General features: G+C 48.1%; 1 protein-coding gene across 1 annotated transcript; it reads left to right on the forward strand.

Moving 5' to 3' along the window:
* The first annotated feature begins 1,503 nt into the window (after nucleotides 1-1,503).
* On the forward strand, nucleotides 1,504-17,374 carry ACTR1A (actin related protein 1A). Its single transcript, XM_060641640.2, has 11 exons — nucleotides 1,504-1,638; nucleotides 9,082-9,146; nucleotides 9,628-9,703; nucleotides 10,447-10,572; nucleotides 11,432-11,556; nucleotides 12,999-13,215; nucleotides 13,960-14,052; nucleotides 14,412-14,586; nucleotides 14,688-14,749; nucleotides 15,361-15,401; nucleotides 15,575-17,374. Exons 1-11 carry the CDS (start codon nucleotides 1,591-1,593, stop codon nucleotides 15,675-15,677), a joined length of 1,131 nt encoding a protein of 376 aa, XP_060497623.1. The 5' UTR covers nucleotides 1,504-1,590; the 3' UTR covers nucleotides 15,678-17,374.
* The last annotated feature ends 339 nt before the right edge of the window (nucleotides 17,375-17,713 follow it).

Raw genomic sequence — 17,713 nt, forward strand, 5'->3', positions numbered from 1 at the left:
CCTGTTAAAAGTGGCAAGAGTTAGTTAAACTAGGATCAATTTAAAAGACTTGGTAATTTTTTTTAAGTTTGAGAGAGAGAAAGAGAGAGAGAGGGTGAGAGAGCACGTGAGCAGGGTAGGGGCAGAGAGAGACAGAGGGAGAGAGAGAAGATCCCAAGCAGATTCCCAAGAGAATCTCCACTGACAGCGTGGAGTCCTATGCAGGGCTGGAACTCAGGAACGGTGAGATCAGTACCTGAGCCAAAATCCAGTCAGACGCTTAACCGCTTAACCAGGCGCACCAAGACTTGATAATTTTTTTGATAAATGCTTTTAGTGATGACAATCTCTTCTTTGTTCTGTTTTATGCAGATGTATGCAGATTGCCTTGAGGAACACCAAAATTCGTTATCTACTATGGATCTGCTCTTTCCCATTACCTTTGACTTTCTGTAACTGGGAGAAGTTTTAAAAAGATTTTATTTTTTAAGTGATCTCTACACCCACCGTGGGGCTGGAACTTACAACCGCCAGATCAAGAGTCATATACCCCACCGATTGAGCCAGCCAGGGATCTCTGGGAGAATTTTTAGTTCCTAAGGCACCGGGTTGAGAATTATTTTCCTGTGTACAGTAAGGAATTCCAAGAGAAAGGAATAGAAAGAAGTCCTGATTACCAGTGCTATTGACTAAAGGGTTCTTGCAATTTGAAGCGGCGGGAGGAGGGAAGGGTGCCTAATCTGGAGAAAAATGCATTGGTGTCATTTGAAAGTAGTGACACAAAACTTCTCTTCACCTCCATTTTCTCATTCATCAATGTCAATTCTAATTCTCCATGAAAAATAGAGATATTAAAGCAGTTCCTGAAGCTATTAAATGAACGATGTTTTAAAGAACAAAAGATCATCTGTACCCGTAGTTACAAATGCCAGTCTTCAGACCAATGTTAACCTGTTGCAAAGTCTACACCTACCCAGGAATAAATGCGAAAAGAAGCAAAAAATGTGCCGGTTTTTTCCAAAAAGCAAATTTTATAAAATGCATTTTCTTTTGTTCTGAGAGTATGTCCTCCTTCCCCGTGTGCGTGTATTAAATGTTCCTTTATTAGAATGTGATGCTGATAAATGTTTATTAATGTCTTATTGACCCAAATAAAAATACAGCAATTGTCCAGGAGAACTGGTGGCAGGGACTGACCTGGAAAATCTAAACATCCACGAATTACCGGCCAATTCAAACCCAACTACAGACAAGTACTCCAGAAGACTACATACTTCAGCATGCACTGCGAATCCCTTCAATGGAACTACAGATCCAAGCGTGCAATACAGTCATCAATCTGCGTCCCCGTCTATTCATCGAAGGAGACTACAAAGCCCAGGGTACTGTGCGTCGAAATGCGACGCCCTACTCAAACTGGGCGGGGCTCCAAAGGGGCCTGGCGAGTTAAACCCAGGGGTAAGGCATGCTGGGGGTTGTAGTTCTTCGGAGGCGAGGTCTGGCCGCTCCCTAGCCGCCTTGGACCGGCGGCTAGACTGCGCATGCGTGTCAGTGGCGTTAGCAGCAGACCCGGCTGGCAGTTCCTTCCTCGGAAGGAGATATTCTTCTGCCATGGAGTCCTACGATGTGATCGCCAACCAGCCTGTCGTGATCGACAACGTGAGTTGCATCTTTCCTATCTCTAAAGGGGTTTATGCTCTCTTCCCCAAAGGGATCGCTCCCGGGTTTCGGCCTGGGCCACCGGCTCTTTGTCACTGGCCCAGCCTGTCAGGCGGGTTCAACCGCCGCCACCTCCGTCCTCCCTTCACCCGTAGTCCATAGGCAGGGCGGCTGGCCAGCAACCATGGGATGGAGAAGTTTGGGATGGATAAAGGCAAAGGCTGTAGTCCGAGCCGGGTTCTTGGGCCCTTGGCTCGAGGGGCCTTAACCGCTCTGTGAGCGCCCGGCGTCCGCCCCGTCCCCTGTTTCCGATCATGCTATTGGTTGTTCTGGCTGTCCATCTTGGCCGATGACCCCGCCTCTGGGCCTTGCCGGATGAGGGCAGCCCTCCGCAGTGATTGGCTTGCGCCCCTGCCGTTCTTCCGGGCCGCCATAGTAGTTCCTCTCTCTAAGGGGCGGGCGGGTGCACGAGGGCTGTGGGGATTGGCTTCGGGAACTCACAGCGGAGGGGCCTGACGGGCTAGGGCCCGCCCCCGGGTGGGGAAGGGCTAAGTTTCCTTCGGTCCCCAGCAGGGCGGGTGGCTTGGTGGTGTGTATGGGTGGGGCTCGGGAATCTGGTGCCGGAAATGGCCAAAGGACTGCAGTTATTTCTGTGATAATAAATTACAACGTTAATAAAGATCCAGAAGAAAGAGTGACCAGGCAAGCAGGGAGATACTATCCTTTTCGGAATGTGGGAAAAAATTACTAGACATATTTGCCAGGTGCTCTAGCACGTACAGGGGGCTTTCACATACATTTGAATTGAAAAATTGGGTGCACAGTTAGGCAGGAAGTTTGATCCTCGTTTTACGAATGAAAAAAAAAAAAAAACCTGAAGCACGAAGAGGTGAAGTGAACCCAAGGTCGTACAGTGGAGGTGACCTAAAACCAGTGCTTTATCCGCTATTCCTCCTGCTAGTAGCCAACGTATATGCATCTATAGTGACAAACGGAAAGAAACTGAATCCTGCTTTTATTTTGGGCGGAGGGTGACTTTTGTAAAACAACTCAATTTCTACCTTCCACTGAAAGGCTTCGTATCGCTGAGATTGGTTGGTACCTTCTGTGCCCCTTGAGGCAAAACTGCCAGTTCTGTCCTAAACTATCAGATTCATTCTGTTGATCCAGCCTTGAGACCTTAGGCATGTTACAAGGTGCTTTTGTTTGCATCATCTCCTTGAAGCGTCAGCTCTAGTAGGTGGATAAGAATTACTTTCCCCCCGTTTATGCAGAAAAGTGAACCTTGGAGGTTAAATAACAGTCAGTATTGAAGCCGCCTGTCTTAGAAGTTGAGCCAAGACTCAAACTGAGATCGATCGGGTTCCAAGTTCCTCACTTTTTTTTTTGGGGGGGGGGGGGGGTCTCCCTCACTAGACTGTTAAATGCTTGGAGGAAAAGATGGTATTCCTTAATTTTTTTGTTACTCTCCCCTTCCCGCCCTCCTTCATACACACAGCATCTAGAGCCTATCACCACTATGTGCTCAATAAATGTTTTTTGTTGGATTGATGAGTGGGTGGATGAGTGACCAAATGTCACAGTAACAAAGATGCCCCTAAATAAAGATTTGAGGTGGGGAGAGAAACCTAGTCAGTTGCTGCAGCGGGCTGAGTAGGGGTCCTTGTTAATTGATTTTCAGAGAACACTATTTCTATCTTCAGCCAGTTTATGGGTACTTCATCTGCCTTTTTCTTAATTTTAAAAAGAAAAAAAATAGAAATTATCGATTTCCTGTTTCCATCAGCGATGCAGAAGGAGCAGTCTGTCCATCTTATTAGATCCTTTGATTCTGGAATTGTTGGGCAGGAGTTCCATCTGTAGCCATTTTCCTTAAAGTCAATTAAGCTACTGCTTTTTAGTTCCTCCTTTGTCTCTCTCCATAGTATATCTGAAATACATCAAAGCAGTGGTGCATGTTGAGTTTTAAGACTTAAAGAATTGATTTGTCTATTTTCTCTGGGAAAATATTTTTTTATTATGCCAATAATAATGCCAAAAATTGAAGTAGGAGAAATTCTCTCACATTATTATTTTTTTTTTATGTTTATTTATTTTTGAGAGAGAGAGACAGAGTACGAATTGGGGAGGTGCAGGGAGAGAGAGGGAGACAAAGAATCAGAAGCAGGCTCTAGGCTACAAGCTGTCAGCACAGAGCCCCACACAGGGCTTGAACCCACAAACTGTGAGATTGTGACCTGAGCTGAAGTCGATTGCTCAACCAACTGAGCCATCCAGGTGCCCCTCTCCCACATTTTTAGATCTGGGGCCTCAGATAGTTCTTGCTGTTTGACATTTAGAGAGCTTTATTTTGTTTCAAAGTGAAATAAGGATAGGAAAAATAATTTGAAATATTTGAGCCAACTTTATATTATTATGAGAATGGTGTGTATCTAGCAGATTTAACTGCTCCATAGCTTAATACATTGCTACAATTTTATTTCTGGGCTACAGAGAGTATAATTAAAAGGAAAGGAGAGCAAAGAACAGGAGAAAGAGAGAAGAGGCTCATTATCATTTCATAGCCTTTCTCAGTCTTAAAATAATTGTTGACCACTCCTTTCTACCTATTCTGGCACCAAACCAATTCATCAGAATTTAATGAGGAAAATGGGAGGGGAGGTGTACATACATGTACTTTAATGACAACGATAAACTGATAGGTGTTTTTAAAAACTAAATACAAGTCATTCTTCCCAAAGGTATGTAATGGATAGTAATACAAAAGGAGGGCAGCTCCCAGGCCACATTTTGAGGACTTATTTTTCAGCTTTCTTCTTTTTATTATAGAAAATGTGAAACATAAACAAAAGGAGAGGAAGAGTATAACAAATATCCACATATTCACCTAGCTGTAACAGTTATCAACTTGTGGCTAATCTTTTTTAACTTATTCCCACCTACTTCCCACTCCCATACCTTTATTTTTTTTTTTTTTTTACTTTTTTTTAATTTATTTTTTAAGTAAGCTCTATGCGCATTGTGGGGCTTGAACTCACAACCCTGAGATCAAAAGTCACATGCTCTACCAACTGAGCCAGTCAGGTGCCCTCTCCCACACTCTTCTAAAGACATAATCAGTATACTACTATCAAACCTAATACAACTCATAATTCCTTAATAACATCAAATATTTTGTCAATGTTCAAATTTTACTGATGGACTCAATTTTATTATTATTAGCTTTTTACAATTTGTCATCAGCTCTTGAGATGTACTGATTCACTTAAGTTTAAGAAACACTAGAATTAGCTGAGGAAATGAAGTCACTATATTTATTTTCCACTGTCACTTGCAATGTGATATTGACCCCATTGGTTGTACAACAAGCAACAGCAAGAATCCATCCCGTTTGTTGGCAAGGCTGAGAAGAGGTGACTTATAAAGATAGCTCACTGTTCAATTATGTGTATTTTGAGAGCCAAGGATGTGCTTCACACCAACCTAAACACTCTGAGGGTAAAGAAACCAGGTATCATGTGGAGGGGGAATATATCATGAATTAGTTGCTGGCAATGCCTTGAATAGGAGTTTCAAACTCAGTGCTTGCAGAGGCCAAGCAGGCACACAAAAAGGGGGAGGAAGAGAGTACCTTTAAAGAAGTCTTGAGGAATCTGAAAGGTGCTTTGAGCATGTCTAACCAAAGGGCCGGCTGCTTTTCATTTCCAGCCAGTGGTCCCCATCCAGGAATGCAGGCCCAGTGTTGCCGGATTTTCTGATGTTTCAAGAGAAATCAGAAACACCAAATTTTATGTGCAGTCTCTAATTTTTAACTGTTGGAAGTTAACGTAAAAGTAATTCGTGGTCTGCAGAGACAGAAAGTAGATTAGTGGTTGCCTAGGACTGGTTGGCAGGAGAGGGCAGGTAGGATGGAGAGAGTGACTGCTAATGGGTACAGGTTCTGGGATGATGAGGAAGTTCCAAAATAAGATTGTGGTGATGATTATACTACTCTGAATATACCACGAACCATTGAGTTATATACCTTAAGTGGGTAAATTATACGGTAGCGAATTTTATTTCAATGAAATTGTTTTCCAAAAAGTACTTTGTGGGCCAAAATATATCTTTATGCCCAAATGAGCCACTAGTGCCCTAGAATCTGAGGCTCCACCTCTCAGCATCCTTTTCCCACTTGTAAAATGGAGACAACTAGCCTCTTTGCCAGCATGTCAAGAATAATCAGGAGTGCTTAGGCTAAAGGTTGCCCAAGCCCCAGGCCCATAGTTAGCAGATAACTGGGAGAGCCTTGCTGAGGGATTTGCTGTCTGTTTGCCTGCTTCAGAAAGAGAATGGTCATTGGTGACTGGCCGCAGACTTGAATCCTCAAAAATCAAATATTTATTATGGAACTGCTTTTTCAAGAAGCCTCTGCAAGGCGTTTGTTTACTTGGCTTTGCCAGAGTGAATAACAAAGAAAGTGGCAGCTCATTTGCCAGGTACATAGTTCCTAGTTAACAAATACTATTAAAGAAATTGACAGGGCCTTTTTTATAATCTTTGGTTTCAGCAGAATAGAAGCCGCTCAGCCGCCTCCTCCGTCCCACTCATTCTTTCCCCAACTGCTGGCCTAGCAGGCCAGCTCTTGGGACTGCAGGGACAAGCCGGGTCTGGCTCCACCTTGTGCATCATTCCCAATGCTGCCTCCACCTATCCAGCACCACCTCTGCCTGGGGCTTCTGGCATTCCAGCTGCTGGTTCAGGTTCCATATTTTAGGCTTCATCTGCCAATCGTTTGAGCTTGGATTTAATTTTAGGCAGCCAGCATCTATTTGAGTACCCTCAAATGCCAGATACTGCTGATATAGAAAGTCTCTGAGCTTGAGGACCTTGGGCTGAAAACAGGCAAAAATGGAAACCATAAATTCAAATAGAAGGCAGAAGGAAGGGGCGCCTGGGTGACTTAGTCGGCTAAGTGTCTAACTCTCGATTTTGGCTCAGGTCATGATCTCATGCATTCGTGAGATCAAGCCCCACATCTGGCTCTGCCCTGACAGCCCAGAGCCTACCTGGGACTCTCTCTCCCTCTCCCTCTGTCCCTCCGCCTCCCCCTCCCTGCCCCAGTGCGCTCCAACACGCGTGCTCTCTCTCAAAATAAACCTTAAATAAAAATAAACATTAAAAAAAATAAATACAGCAGAAGGAAATGCAGACTACCTTGTGGTATTGTGGTACAGGTAATGGTGATTCTGTGAAATAATAGGAAGAGGATAATTAATTCCAACGGGATTATTCTTCATGAGGAAGGCGATGATATTTGAACTGGGTCTTTATACTCTCTTGCTAGGAGGGCCAGAGAGGAAGAAACGAACCTAATATCTTCATTTGCCTTAATTTACTCAGACTCTAGTCTGATTTTGCTATTAAACTCACAATTAAATATCCAGGAAAATCGTCTCTTCAAAATATCTAGAGTCTGAAATGTAGGTCTCATCTTTACCTTTCTTGTTTTCAACCTCTGCCAGGAGGTCCAATTAGTCTGTTGGCATCACCACACCCAGGTGAAGGCAGTGAACAATTACTGGAAGCGTGAGCCAACAAGTGCCCGGAGTTCTGTACAGTGCTGTGTGCACTACCCATGCCACCGTCCCAGAGCCCGCAGGCTGCGGTACGATGGTTCTCCCTCCTTCCCAGTCTCTCAGCTCAGTTTACAGCTGCACCTTTTCCAGGCTCCTTGCTGTCCTGCCCAGGCCGATGAGTTTGCACATTGTCTCCTGTTTTTTCTGTTGGCAGAGGTTCCTGCTGTCTTAGAGAACTGGCATTCCCTATCCTTCAGCCACCCCATCCTCTCTGTTTTGCCAGAGTCAGGCACCAGAATGGCCTATCTACCCGCCCCCCCCCCTCCGCCCCCGCTTCTCCTATAGAAGAGCAGGAATAAGAGACAGAGAGGGAACCAGGGATATTGCAGGAAAGCCTTTGGTGCAAAGATAACCTTGGCTATTTAGCATCTCCTGATGTGTTTACTGCTTGCTGCGTGGGTTTGGAAATACCGCTCTCTGCCCCAGGAGAAGTGGTTAACAGGCAGCAGGAAAAGGCTTGCCCCTACTACATGTGCAGCTGCAAACCGTGTTGGGGTAGAAGGGTGAGCATATTGGGTGTAGTGGTGCAAGAGTTAAGAAGGAAGAAGACAGGCTATATTTGCAAGCAGTAGCAAACCTCGACATCTGTCCTGCACAGAGTTGGTATCTGTATCTAGAGTCCCTGTTTACTTTGGTTGGGCCCCAGGAGGTACCAGAGATGGTGGTGGGGAAGTCACTCTCTTCCCCACCCGACTTACCAAGTATTGGAGCAGCAGGATTGTAACGTGGGGTCTCTTTGTAGCTGATGCTTTAGAACTTCCCTGCTCTTTACAATCAGGAGACCAGTGAGTAAAACAAAGCATAATAAAAAACAAAAAGCAACCACAATCCTCCAAGAAAGTGTAGAGGTTTGCCCCTGCAGTAAAAACCAGACAACATGTGCTCCGTCGGAGTCAGCTTCAAGCATGGCAGTGTTCCATGGTGGTGTCTGTCATAGAGACCCTGAAGGACAAGGAGAGTTCAGGCTTGAGCTGGGAAAGTAGGTTAACAGCGTCTTGGTGGTTTAACAGAATCACGCGTTCTTCCCACCTTGGTTATGTTCCTGAACTTGGCTGCTCTGATGCTTCTAGGTACTTTTCTCTTCTCTCCTCAGGTTTTCTCTTTTTCTTCCCTGTGTTAATAGTATTTTTTTTATGTTTATTTTTGAGAGAGAGTGAGCATGCACATGGGGGAGGGGCAGAGAGAGAGGAGGACAGAGGCTCTGAAGCAGGCTCTGCACTGACAGCAGAGAACCTGATGTGGGGCTTGAACTCATGAACAGCAAGATCATGACCTGAGCCGAAGTTGGACTGAGCCACCCAGGGGCCCCAATATTATTTTCAATTCCAGAAGTAAAGCATGTTCAATGTAGAAAAGTCAAAGAATAAAAAAAAAAAAAAAAAAAAAAAAATCAAATAATACTTTGAGTGTGCAGTGAAAGCTCTCCTCCCCGTCCCTAGTCCCACTTCCCTCCTGGTGACACGTGTTCCCTCTATAAATGCTCATACAGATGGATATACTATACGCAGATAGAAGGTCGTCTCTGTTAAATAAAAATGGAACCAGGGGTGCCTGGGTGGCTCAGTTGAGGGAATGACTCTTGATTTCGGCTCGGTCATGATCTCACAGTTTTGTGAGTTTGAGCCCAATGTCAGGCTCTATGCTGACAGTGTGGGGCCCACTTAGGATTCTCTCTCTCCCTCTCTCTCTCTCTCTCTCTCAAACAAAAAAACTTTAAATAAATAAATAATAAAAAATGGAACCGTATTATACATATTGTATGATATATATCTCCTCTTGTTTTTGTCATACTTCTGACTTTTCTTTGTCTCTCCTCTCTCCTCAGGGATCCGGTGTGATTAAAGCTGGTTTTGCTGGTGATCAGATTCCCAAATATTGCTTTCCAAACTAGTAAGTAATTGTGTACCTTAGTCAGAAGCTTGAGAGGTATGTGTTGCCTGGCCGGCTCCGTTGGTGGAGCACGCGACCCTTTATCTCAGGGTTGTGGGTTCGAGCCCCACATTGGTATGGAAATTACTTAAAAAATAAATAAAATCCTTTAAAAAAAAAAAAAGCAGCAGAAGCTTGGGAGGCTTGTCAGCTTTGTTATGGGGTCAGCCCTCTACCTTTTGGAGAGAAGGGATCTCTCGTTTGGGTCAGAAATTTGAAATAATATACAAAAAACTTAAAATAATACATGTTCATTGTAGAAATTGCAGGAAATGCAGAAAAGTAGAAAGAAGAAAATCAAAATCAACTGTAACCTCACTCCTCAGAGATAAACACAGTAGAACTGAGTCCAGCTCTTCCTGTCTAAGCATACACATCTGCACATCCTTCCTGTGTTATGTCATGAAAGGAAAAGTGACGGTCCCCCTGATCTCTTTTATAGTGTGGGCAGACCCAAACACGTTCGTGTCATGGCCGGAGCCCTGGAAGGTGACATCTTCATTGGCCCCAAAGCCGAGGTAATTCCCAGTCCTACTGTAGAAGCCTCAAGCCAACAGAGGACCTTCATTATTCCCAACATGGGCAGTGTCCCAGCAGTGGGACAGCCATGAGTAAAAGGAGCAATTTCCTCTTAAATCCCCCTTTGGTCCTCTCATCCTAGGCCTGATTGGTTCATTTCTCTCAGGAGCAGCCTCTGGTTTTGGAGAGGAAATATCTGGAAACCCACTTTGGGAAATAGAAACCAGTCTAGAAAATAGGGCTTTTGCTTTCCTTCTGTATTCTGTCACTACCTTGCCAATGATGAGATTAGCTAGCTTGGTTCTTGTTTTGGCAAAAGGGATTCAGGGGGATATCCTAGCTGGGATACCCTGGGGATGAGTTAATTAGCATAGTTTGGCAGAGCCCTGGGGCAGCCTCTGGATACAGAACAACAGAATCATTGTTGCCAGCCTGGGCTGCAAGTGCTGACGCCCAGAGGTGGGAGCCAGGAGATTGTGTCCTGGGATCAGGCAGTGAGAAGGGTGCCTCCTGTCACTTGCCATAAGGGCACCCAGGGCCCAGGGAAATGCAGAAGCCCTCTGCTTTGCCAGCTAATCAGGCAGTGAGAACAGTTTACAGCGTACAGTTTAGAGACTTGGCAAATGGGGGCCTGCCTTTAGCCCTGGCTGAGGACTGTGGGGTGGGAACTCCCTGTGCTGGAAGAGTGGGCCGCCTGGCTGAGAGACTGGCTGCTGCTGTAACTCCTGCTCTCTGCCCCCAGGAACACCGAGGGCTGCTGTCCATCCGCTACCCCATGGAGCACGGCATCGTCAAGGACTGGAACGATATGGAGCGCATCTGGCAATATGTCTATTCTAAGGACCAACTGCAGACTTTCTCAGAGGAGGTGAGGGTCCTATGAGCACGGCACCCATGCACAGTGTGAGAGCTGGACAGAGCCACTACCCCAAAGAGGAGGAGGAGGAGGAGGAGGAGGAAGGGGAGGAGAAGGAGGAAGGGAGGATAACTGCCAGGAGGGTTTGAGTCTTACCGTGGCACCAGGCCATGTGCTCTTCAGACATGTTTGCATTCAATCTTGAATAGGACACCAGTCCTATGAAATACAGATAGTATTATCTCCGTTTTACAAACAAGGGAACAGAAAAAATGTTCAGAGAAGCCAAGTAGTCTTTCCAAGATCACCCAGGGAATAAAGTGGTAGAGCTAGGATTCAAACCCATGTCTTTCAGACTTCAGAGCTTATACTCTAACTTCTAAGGAAGAAACTCTCAGCTCAGGAAAACAAAGGAAGGTGTGTCCTAGACATCAGAATTTCCAGGGGAAGGAGATACAACGTCTTTCAAAAATATATTCAATATTTAAATGTAATTTTCTATTTAGAAAAAAATTTTATACTATTTTTTGTTTCATAGTAATTCCAAATTTAGAGTTTAGCAAAATCTTCTGGACAATTGGAGATTTACAGTAAATACAGAGGCCTATGTAAGAAACTTGGAGGATAGGGAGGGGAGGAAGGAGGCAGAGGCAAGGACGGAATGAGACTTCAGAGTGAGCGTGAATTTGGAAGGCTGACAAACTGGCTCACGCTGGGGTAGATGGCAGGTCCAGCTTGCCTGTTTTTGGAGGGAGGCTCACAAAGTTCCCCTCGGTTCTCTAGCATACCACACAGGGGCCTCCTGCCCGGGTGCTAATGAGAGGTAGAGATCTCACTTGGCCCTGATTGCCCTCTGGGCATCTTTCACCAGCACCCTGTGCTCCTGACGGAGGCACCTTTAAACCCACGGAAAAACCGCGAACGAGCTGCTGAAGTTTTCTTCGAGACCTTCAATGTTCCAGCCCTTTTCATCTCCATGCAAGCTGTGCTCAGCCTGTGAGTAGCAAGCAGCCTGGCCCCTTGCGGGCAGAATGGAGGCTGCCTCTCCTTTGGGTAGGAAAGGGGGTATGGAGATCTTCTCCCAGTCTCGCTTCTCTTATTCTCTCAGTGGTTTGGTGCCCAAGGCTCTCTGCTGTGCCTGCTGGGAAGGCCACACGCTGCTACAGCTCTTCCTAAAGGCCCCTGTAACTTATTGAGATATTTATCCAGTGCCTGTTTATGCCAGACGCTGTGCCAGGCTGGTGACAGAGTCGTGATGAAAACACCACCATGGTCTCCGTCTTCATACGCCTGTCATGCCTGTCCTGCGCCCAGCCTGCCTCACACTAGGGTTAGATCTAAGGCCAAGATTATACACTGGTGAGCTGCAGATAGGATGTGTTTGACCCTAGTGAGCCAGCATTTTAAGTTTACTTATTTATTTTGAGAGAGAGAGTGCATACATGCGAGCGAGGGAAGGGTAGAGAGTGGGGAAGAGAGAATCCCAAGCAGGTTCCACGCCCAGCGTAGAGCCCAAAGGAGGGCTTGATTTCACGAACCATGAGATCATGACCTGAGCCGAAATCAAGAGTCAGACGCTTCACTAATTGAGCCACCCAGGCGCCCAAGCCAGCATTTTAAAATTGGGAGATTTCCAGGGCACCTGGCTGGCTCAGTCAGTAGAACATGAAACTCTTGATCTCAGAGTCATGAGTTTAAGCCCTACATTGGGCATGCAGCCTACTTTAAAAAAAGAAGGAGGAGTGGATTTCCTATCAACATACTAATTTCTGGAAAGATCTGGCAATACTGGGCATGTATAAAACATAGGACAAAAGTCATCTAGAGCTGAAATAGCCACTGCCATGTTAGGTAGTTTGCAAGTTTGACTTCACCGCAGCCTGCTCTATTCCCTGCTGTCCTCCCAGCACGAGGCAGCGTCAGTTGCTACTTATCAAACATCATGGGTTTTTTCCCTTTGGATCACAGAAATATATGTCTGTACCCTTGTCTTTACCAAAAGAGGAAAAACAAAAAACAAAAAAAAACTACGGACCTAGGAGGCCATGTGGGAAAAAAGCAAGTGTTTTGTGGAAGTGAAAATATTCTTATTTTCCTTTCTTACCTGGCCCCTGTAGGCATTCGAGTTTTTTCTTCTTGTCTGGGAAGTAAAAACTGCCCCTGGGCTGGGACCCTGAAGCAGTTGAAGGCTAGGCTGTCTCCTGAGATTGGAAGGCCTCTTCTTCCGGAACAGGGGAGGGGCTGGGAGAGGCTGGGCTCCTTTCATTCAGGTTTTTCAGGCTTGCTTATGCTTGGACTTAGTACTGTGGCCAGTCTAAGGCCCCTAGAGAAAGGCAGGCTGCAGCTTAGCTTAGCTGACTTTGAATTCTAAAAAAAAGCGAGTGTTTTGCCATAGTAAAGAGGCAGGGGTTAGTGACGATTTGTTCCCTGTGCTGCAGTTATGCCACAGGCAGGACCACAGGTGTGGTGCTGGATTCTGGGGATGGCGTCACACATGCTGTACCCATTTATGAGGGCTTTGCCATGCCCCACTCAATCATGCGCATCGACATTGCTGGCCGAGATGTCTCTCGCTTCCTTCGCCTCTACCTGCGGAAGGAGGGCTATGATTTCCACTCATCTTCTGAGTTTGAGATTGTCAAGGCTATAAAAGAAGTGAGTGCTGCCCCATGGGCCCAGGGATGGGATGGAGAATGGAAACAGGGCAGCCGGGACCTCTGTGACCTGGAGTGAAAAGAGGCCAAGCCCCTGTCTTGGGGGGGGGGGGGGGGGGATCCCTAGTCAGGCTCTGTTCTCCCCAGCCAGGCCTCCTGGCTACCCTGTGATCCCAGCTAGGCCCCCCTCACACTGACGGTCACTGTCCCCAAGTGCTGCCATCTTGTGGGAAAAAGGGAGGTGCTGCTCTTTCTTAAGCTGGTGATGGGTGTACCAATGTTCATTATGTTTTTATACCTTATGTCCAAATCAGGTATGTTCTTTTACATCTTTGAAGAAGTCACAATACAGTTTTCTTTTTAAGTAAACCAGATCCTTCTGCCACCCACGGCTCTAGGGAAACCTCTGAGCTGGGTAGACAGGCCCCAGAACCATGAGTAGTAGAAGGAAGAAGAAGCCTAAGTCTAGATTAAAATTGGGTTTTGGTCTCAGACCCGGCTCCAGAGAGCCAGTTTCCACGCCTGCCCACAAGGAAGGTGGAGCAGGTAGGAACTCCTGTTCGAAGTGCCACCCAGTGTAGGCCGACAGGCCATCCTGCCCTGGCTCCAGAACAGCAGCTCTGTGGACCTTTAGGGCAATCACTGTGGAGAGGCTGATATCTGCAGGAGTGCATCTGGCAGCCCTGGGGCTTCGACCAGGTGGGCCTAAGTTTCATGCCTGCCTGACTCCTGCTCGGTTCTGCAGAGAGCCTGCTACCTGTCCATAAACCCGCAGAAGGATGAGACACTAGAGACGGAGAAGGCTCAGTACTACCTGCCCGACGGCAGCACCATTGAGGTAGGCGTGGATCTCCCTTCAGTCGTCCCAGGCTGTCAGAAGCTCTGAGCCCAAATAACTCCCCAGGGGGAGGCTGGAGTCAGATGCACCAGCCCTTTTACACCCTCTGCCTGGAGCACCGGAGCTCTGGAGCAGCACTGTCTCCCGCAGAACGAGGCGTCAGGAACTTTGCTTCTCCCATGTAGAGGAGAGGAAGCATCAGGGGCATTTGCCTAGGTCAGGAAGGGGTTCGGAAGAGGGTGGTTCGTGTTCTCCATAATCACTTGGGTACAGTATAGTGTGAGCTGCCTCTTCTATTTTCACTCCCAAAGGGACCTCAGCCCTGGTCCCAGCCTCTGAATTTGCTCTCCACCCTACAGATTGGTCCTTCCCGATTCCGGGCACCTGAGCTGCTGTTCAGGCCAGACCTGATTGGAGAGGAGAGTGAGGGCATCCACGAGGTGCTGGTGTTTGCCATCCAGAAGTCGGACATGGACTTGCGGCGCACGCTTTTCTCTAACATCGTCCTCTCGGGAGGCTCCACCCTGTTCAAAGGTTGGTCTTTGCTCTCGGCCCATCTCCAGGAAGTTTCCAGATCTTGCTGGGCCCAGACGCCCAGAGGATTGACATGAGATTCTCCTGTCTTGCCCATTCAGGTTTTGGTGACAGGCTACTGAGTGAAGTGAAGAAACTGGCTCCGAAAGACGTGAAGATCAGGGTAGGAGCATGGTGGGGGCTGGCGCTGGGGCTGCGTGGAACCGGGGCTCCCCTCCAAGGCTACACAGTTCCCAGATTCCACATTGACCTTGAGGTCTGCCAGCGGGAAGAACCCATTTTCCCTCTCCTTCCCCACAAAAGGGGGCAGTTCTGAGACCCTGATGTGGCAGGGTGTTAGGCTAAGGGCCCACGTGTGGTCTGTCAGAGAAACTGTAGCATTGGCAGGCTGACTCTTGCCACTCTCGTGACACAGTCTGACATCTTGGTGCCTGTTGAGGGGAGCGAAATGTTGGAGTGTAGTTCCTGCCATGGAGTCTGCTTCCCATCAGCCCCCAGCAAAGCTGGATCTTGGCCCCTGTTAGCACCAGCTTTCCTGGGAGCTGTAGATACTTAGCGCTGCTGGAAATCTGCTTCTCCAGATGAGTGTCAGGTTGGCCACAATACCCCCCAGAGAGCCCACTGGGTCCAGCAGGGACATAAGTGAAAGCCTGTTATGTGAGACAACACATCCACTGCCATGGGCAGTGGAATGGGCCGTAAGGATGAGCGTTGGGCAGAAAAAGGACAAGGAGGTTGAAAGTCTCAGATTCCTCTTTCCACCCACCTTTTCAGATATCTGCACCTCAAGAGAGACTGTATTCCACATGGATTGGGTGAGTAGTTCTCCTAGGGAATAAGAGTGTGACAGGAAGTGAGGGCATCATTACCACTCACCACCCCATCCCTTGAAAGCAGAGCCTCATCTGCTTTGGCCCCACGGGGACTGGCTGGCTCCACGAACACTTCCTCCCTCTCACAACATTCCTTGGGATTCCCTCCACTCCAGGGGCTCCATCCTTGCCTCCCTGGACACCTTTAAGAAGATGTGGGTCTCCAAGAAGGAATATGAAGAAGACGGTGCCCGATCTATCCACAGGAAAACCTTCTAATGTTGGGACATCATCTTCACCTCTCTCTGAAGTTAACTCCACTTTAAAACTCGCTTTCTTGAGTCGGAGTGTTTGCGAGGAACTGCCTGTGTGTGTGAGTGTGTGTGTGAGTGCGTGGATACGAGTGTGTGCGCATATGCGAGTGCCGTGTGGCCCAGGGATCCCAGGGCCCAGAAAGGACGATGAACTACCCATGATGGTGATGGCCTGAGGCCTGGGGTTGACCACTAACTGGCCCCCAACAGGGAAGAGTGCTGGCAGAGGGCCACTTCGTCAGCTGGGCCTTTGGCTGGCTGTGTGGGACTATGTTTACTACCATAGGGAGACAGAGAAGGTAAATCCCGGGAGACCTTGCTGCTGCCCATCCCAGGCTGGGCTAGCCCCACCCCGTCCCACCCCCAGGGTGCCCTGAGGCCCAAGGCAGCCGCTGCCTCCCTTGCTGGGCCTTCTGCTCTTGATGCCAATCAATCATGGACTGAGGACTGGGGCCAGGGTTGAGTTCTGTCTGGTTTTGTTGCAATTTGGGTTCGGGAGTCTGGAAAAGCACTCCAGGAGCTGTTACTGAGACTCTGGGGTCAGGAGACGGCAGGGTCCCCTCAACCTCACCTGGGGACCAGTACCATGCTGGGCATTCAAAGAGGCAGGAGTAGTGCTACTTCTGATTGGTGGCAGAGCGAACACCCCAACCCTTAGCCCCTGTCCAGGGGGGTCTCGGGAGAGTTTCAGGAGCCTGTCAGCCCCAGGCCCTGTTACTTGCTTTTCATCCATCCTTGGGCAATGCCATCTTCAGTTTTATTTATTGAAGTGTTTGTTCAGTATGGGACTGGAGAGAGGGAGCTCATCGCCTCCTACCCACCAGTCACCCTGTTCACACTAATGTTTACAGCACCTCAGTTTAGCATAGCGTCCAGGGCCCCGCCATTCCCTGCTAATGGTGAACCGACAAGTATCCATAGGCCTCGGGCCTATTTAGGATCAGAGGCTACATTCAAAGTCACTACCGCCAGCCTCTTTTTTCCTCTTCCTTTTGCTCACTGCCCTGGAATCAACAGGCTGGTTGCCGGTTAGATTTTCTGAAACAGGAGGTAGAATTGCTCTTTGGCAGAGGCCCCTAGCAAAGGAGGGGTACTGGGATCCAGCGCTCTTAGGACTAGAGAAAGAGCTGCAATTAACCAGGTTGCCTTTTCCTACTCTAGCTGACCCAGGGGGGTAGGCTGTAGAGGAGAGAAGGCCCCCCACTGGGCTGATTTGTGCCATTCGTAATTTTGGACTTGTCTAGTTAAGGAGGGAGGGGGCCAGACCAGAGTGCCAGGAACTAATGGGCCTAGGCTCATCTCCTCTCCAGTGGGGCCCGGTGCCTACCCTGGACTGGGCTGGCCTAGCAGTGTCCAAAAAGGCTCCTCAGCCCAGATGTGCAAAGCTGGGGCTAGCAGATCTTCACCGGCACCCTCACCTGTGACACCGAGACCCGCCCCAGTCCCAGATTCCAGGCAGCACTCCCCCCATGCCGTCCAACGACCAAAGGCCCTGCCAGGTATGGGCCACAGCAGCAGGTGTGTGTGAAAGCGATGTGGCGACCCGCAGACTGCAGTGTGCTTAACCAGCTCACCTCCCTTCTCTTAGCCCAAGCCTGTCCCTTGCACAAACCACGTTGCCTGGTGGGGCCCAGTGTACTTAAATAAAGTCGTTCCAATAGACCCGGCAGCTGGGCCTCTGTCTCTTGGTGCTGGGTGGGAAGAGAGGAGCTGCAGGCCCTGAATCTGAGGCAGTGATTGGGCCTCATCTGTCCTCTAGAGGGCACTCTTGTACCAGCAAGACTCATCTAGCTCTCAGCCCAAGTCCCGGCCTGTCAAGTGGATACAGAGAAGATGGTGTTCATGCCAAAAACCCAGGGACTGAGGGTCCCAGCCCTGCACACATACACAAAAACCCATGAGTGAGACCACCTCGAATGAGGGGAGCAGCTATTGACATCCCTGAAGTCAGAGGCTCTCAAAGCTTCCACATGGATGAGAAGCTCAGGAACTTATTAAAAT

Source organism: Panthera onca, chromosome D2 (assembly GCF_046562875.1).
Source record: "Panthera onca isolate mPanOnc1 chromosome D2, mPanOnc1 haplotype 2, whole genome shotgun sequence".
Classification (NCBI taxonomy): domain Eukaryota; kingdom Metazoa; phylum Chordata; class Mammalia; order Carnivora; family Felidae; genus Panthera; species Panthera onca.

Excerpts from the sequence above, each read along its gene's own strand:
- ACTR1A (XM_060641640.2), top strand. The coding sequence starts at position 1,591 with ATGGAGTCCTACGATGTGATCGCCAACCAGCCTGTCGTGATCGACAAC. Across the intron at positions 9,704-10,446 it reads TCATTGGCCCCAAAGCCGAG|GAACACCGAGGGCTGCTGTC; the intron begins GTAATTCCCAGT and ends CTCTGCCCCCAG. Across the intron at positions 10,573-11,431 it reads TGCAGACTTTCTCAGAGGAG|CACCCTGTGCTCCTGACGGA; the intron begins GTGAGGGTCCTA and ends ATCTTTCACCAG.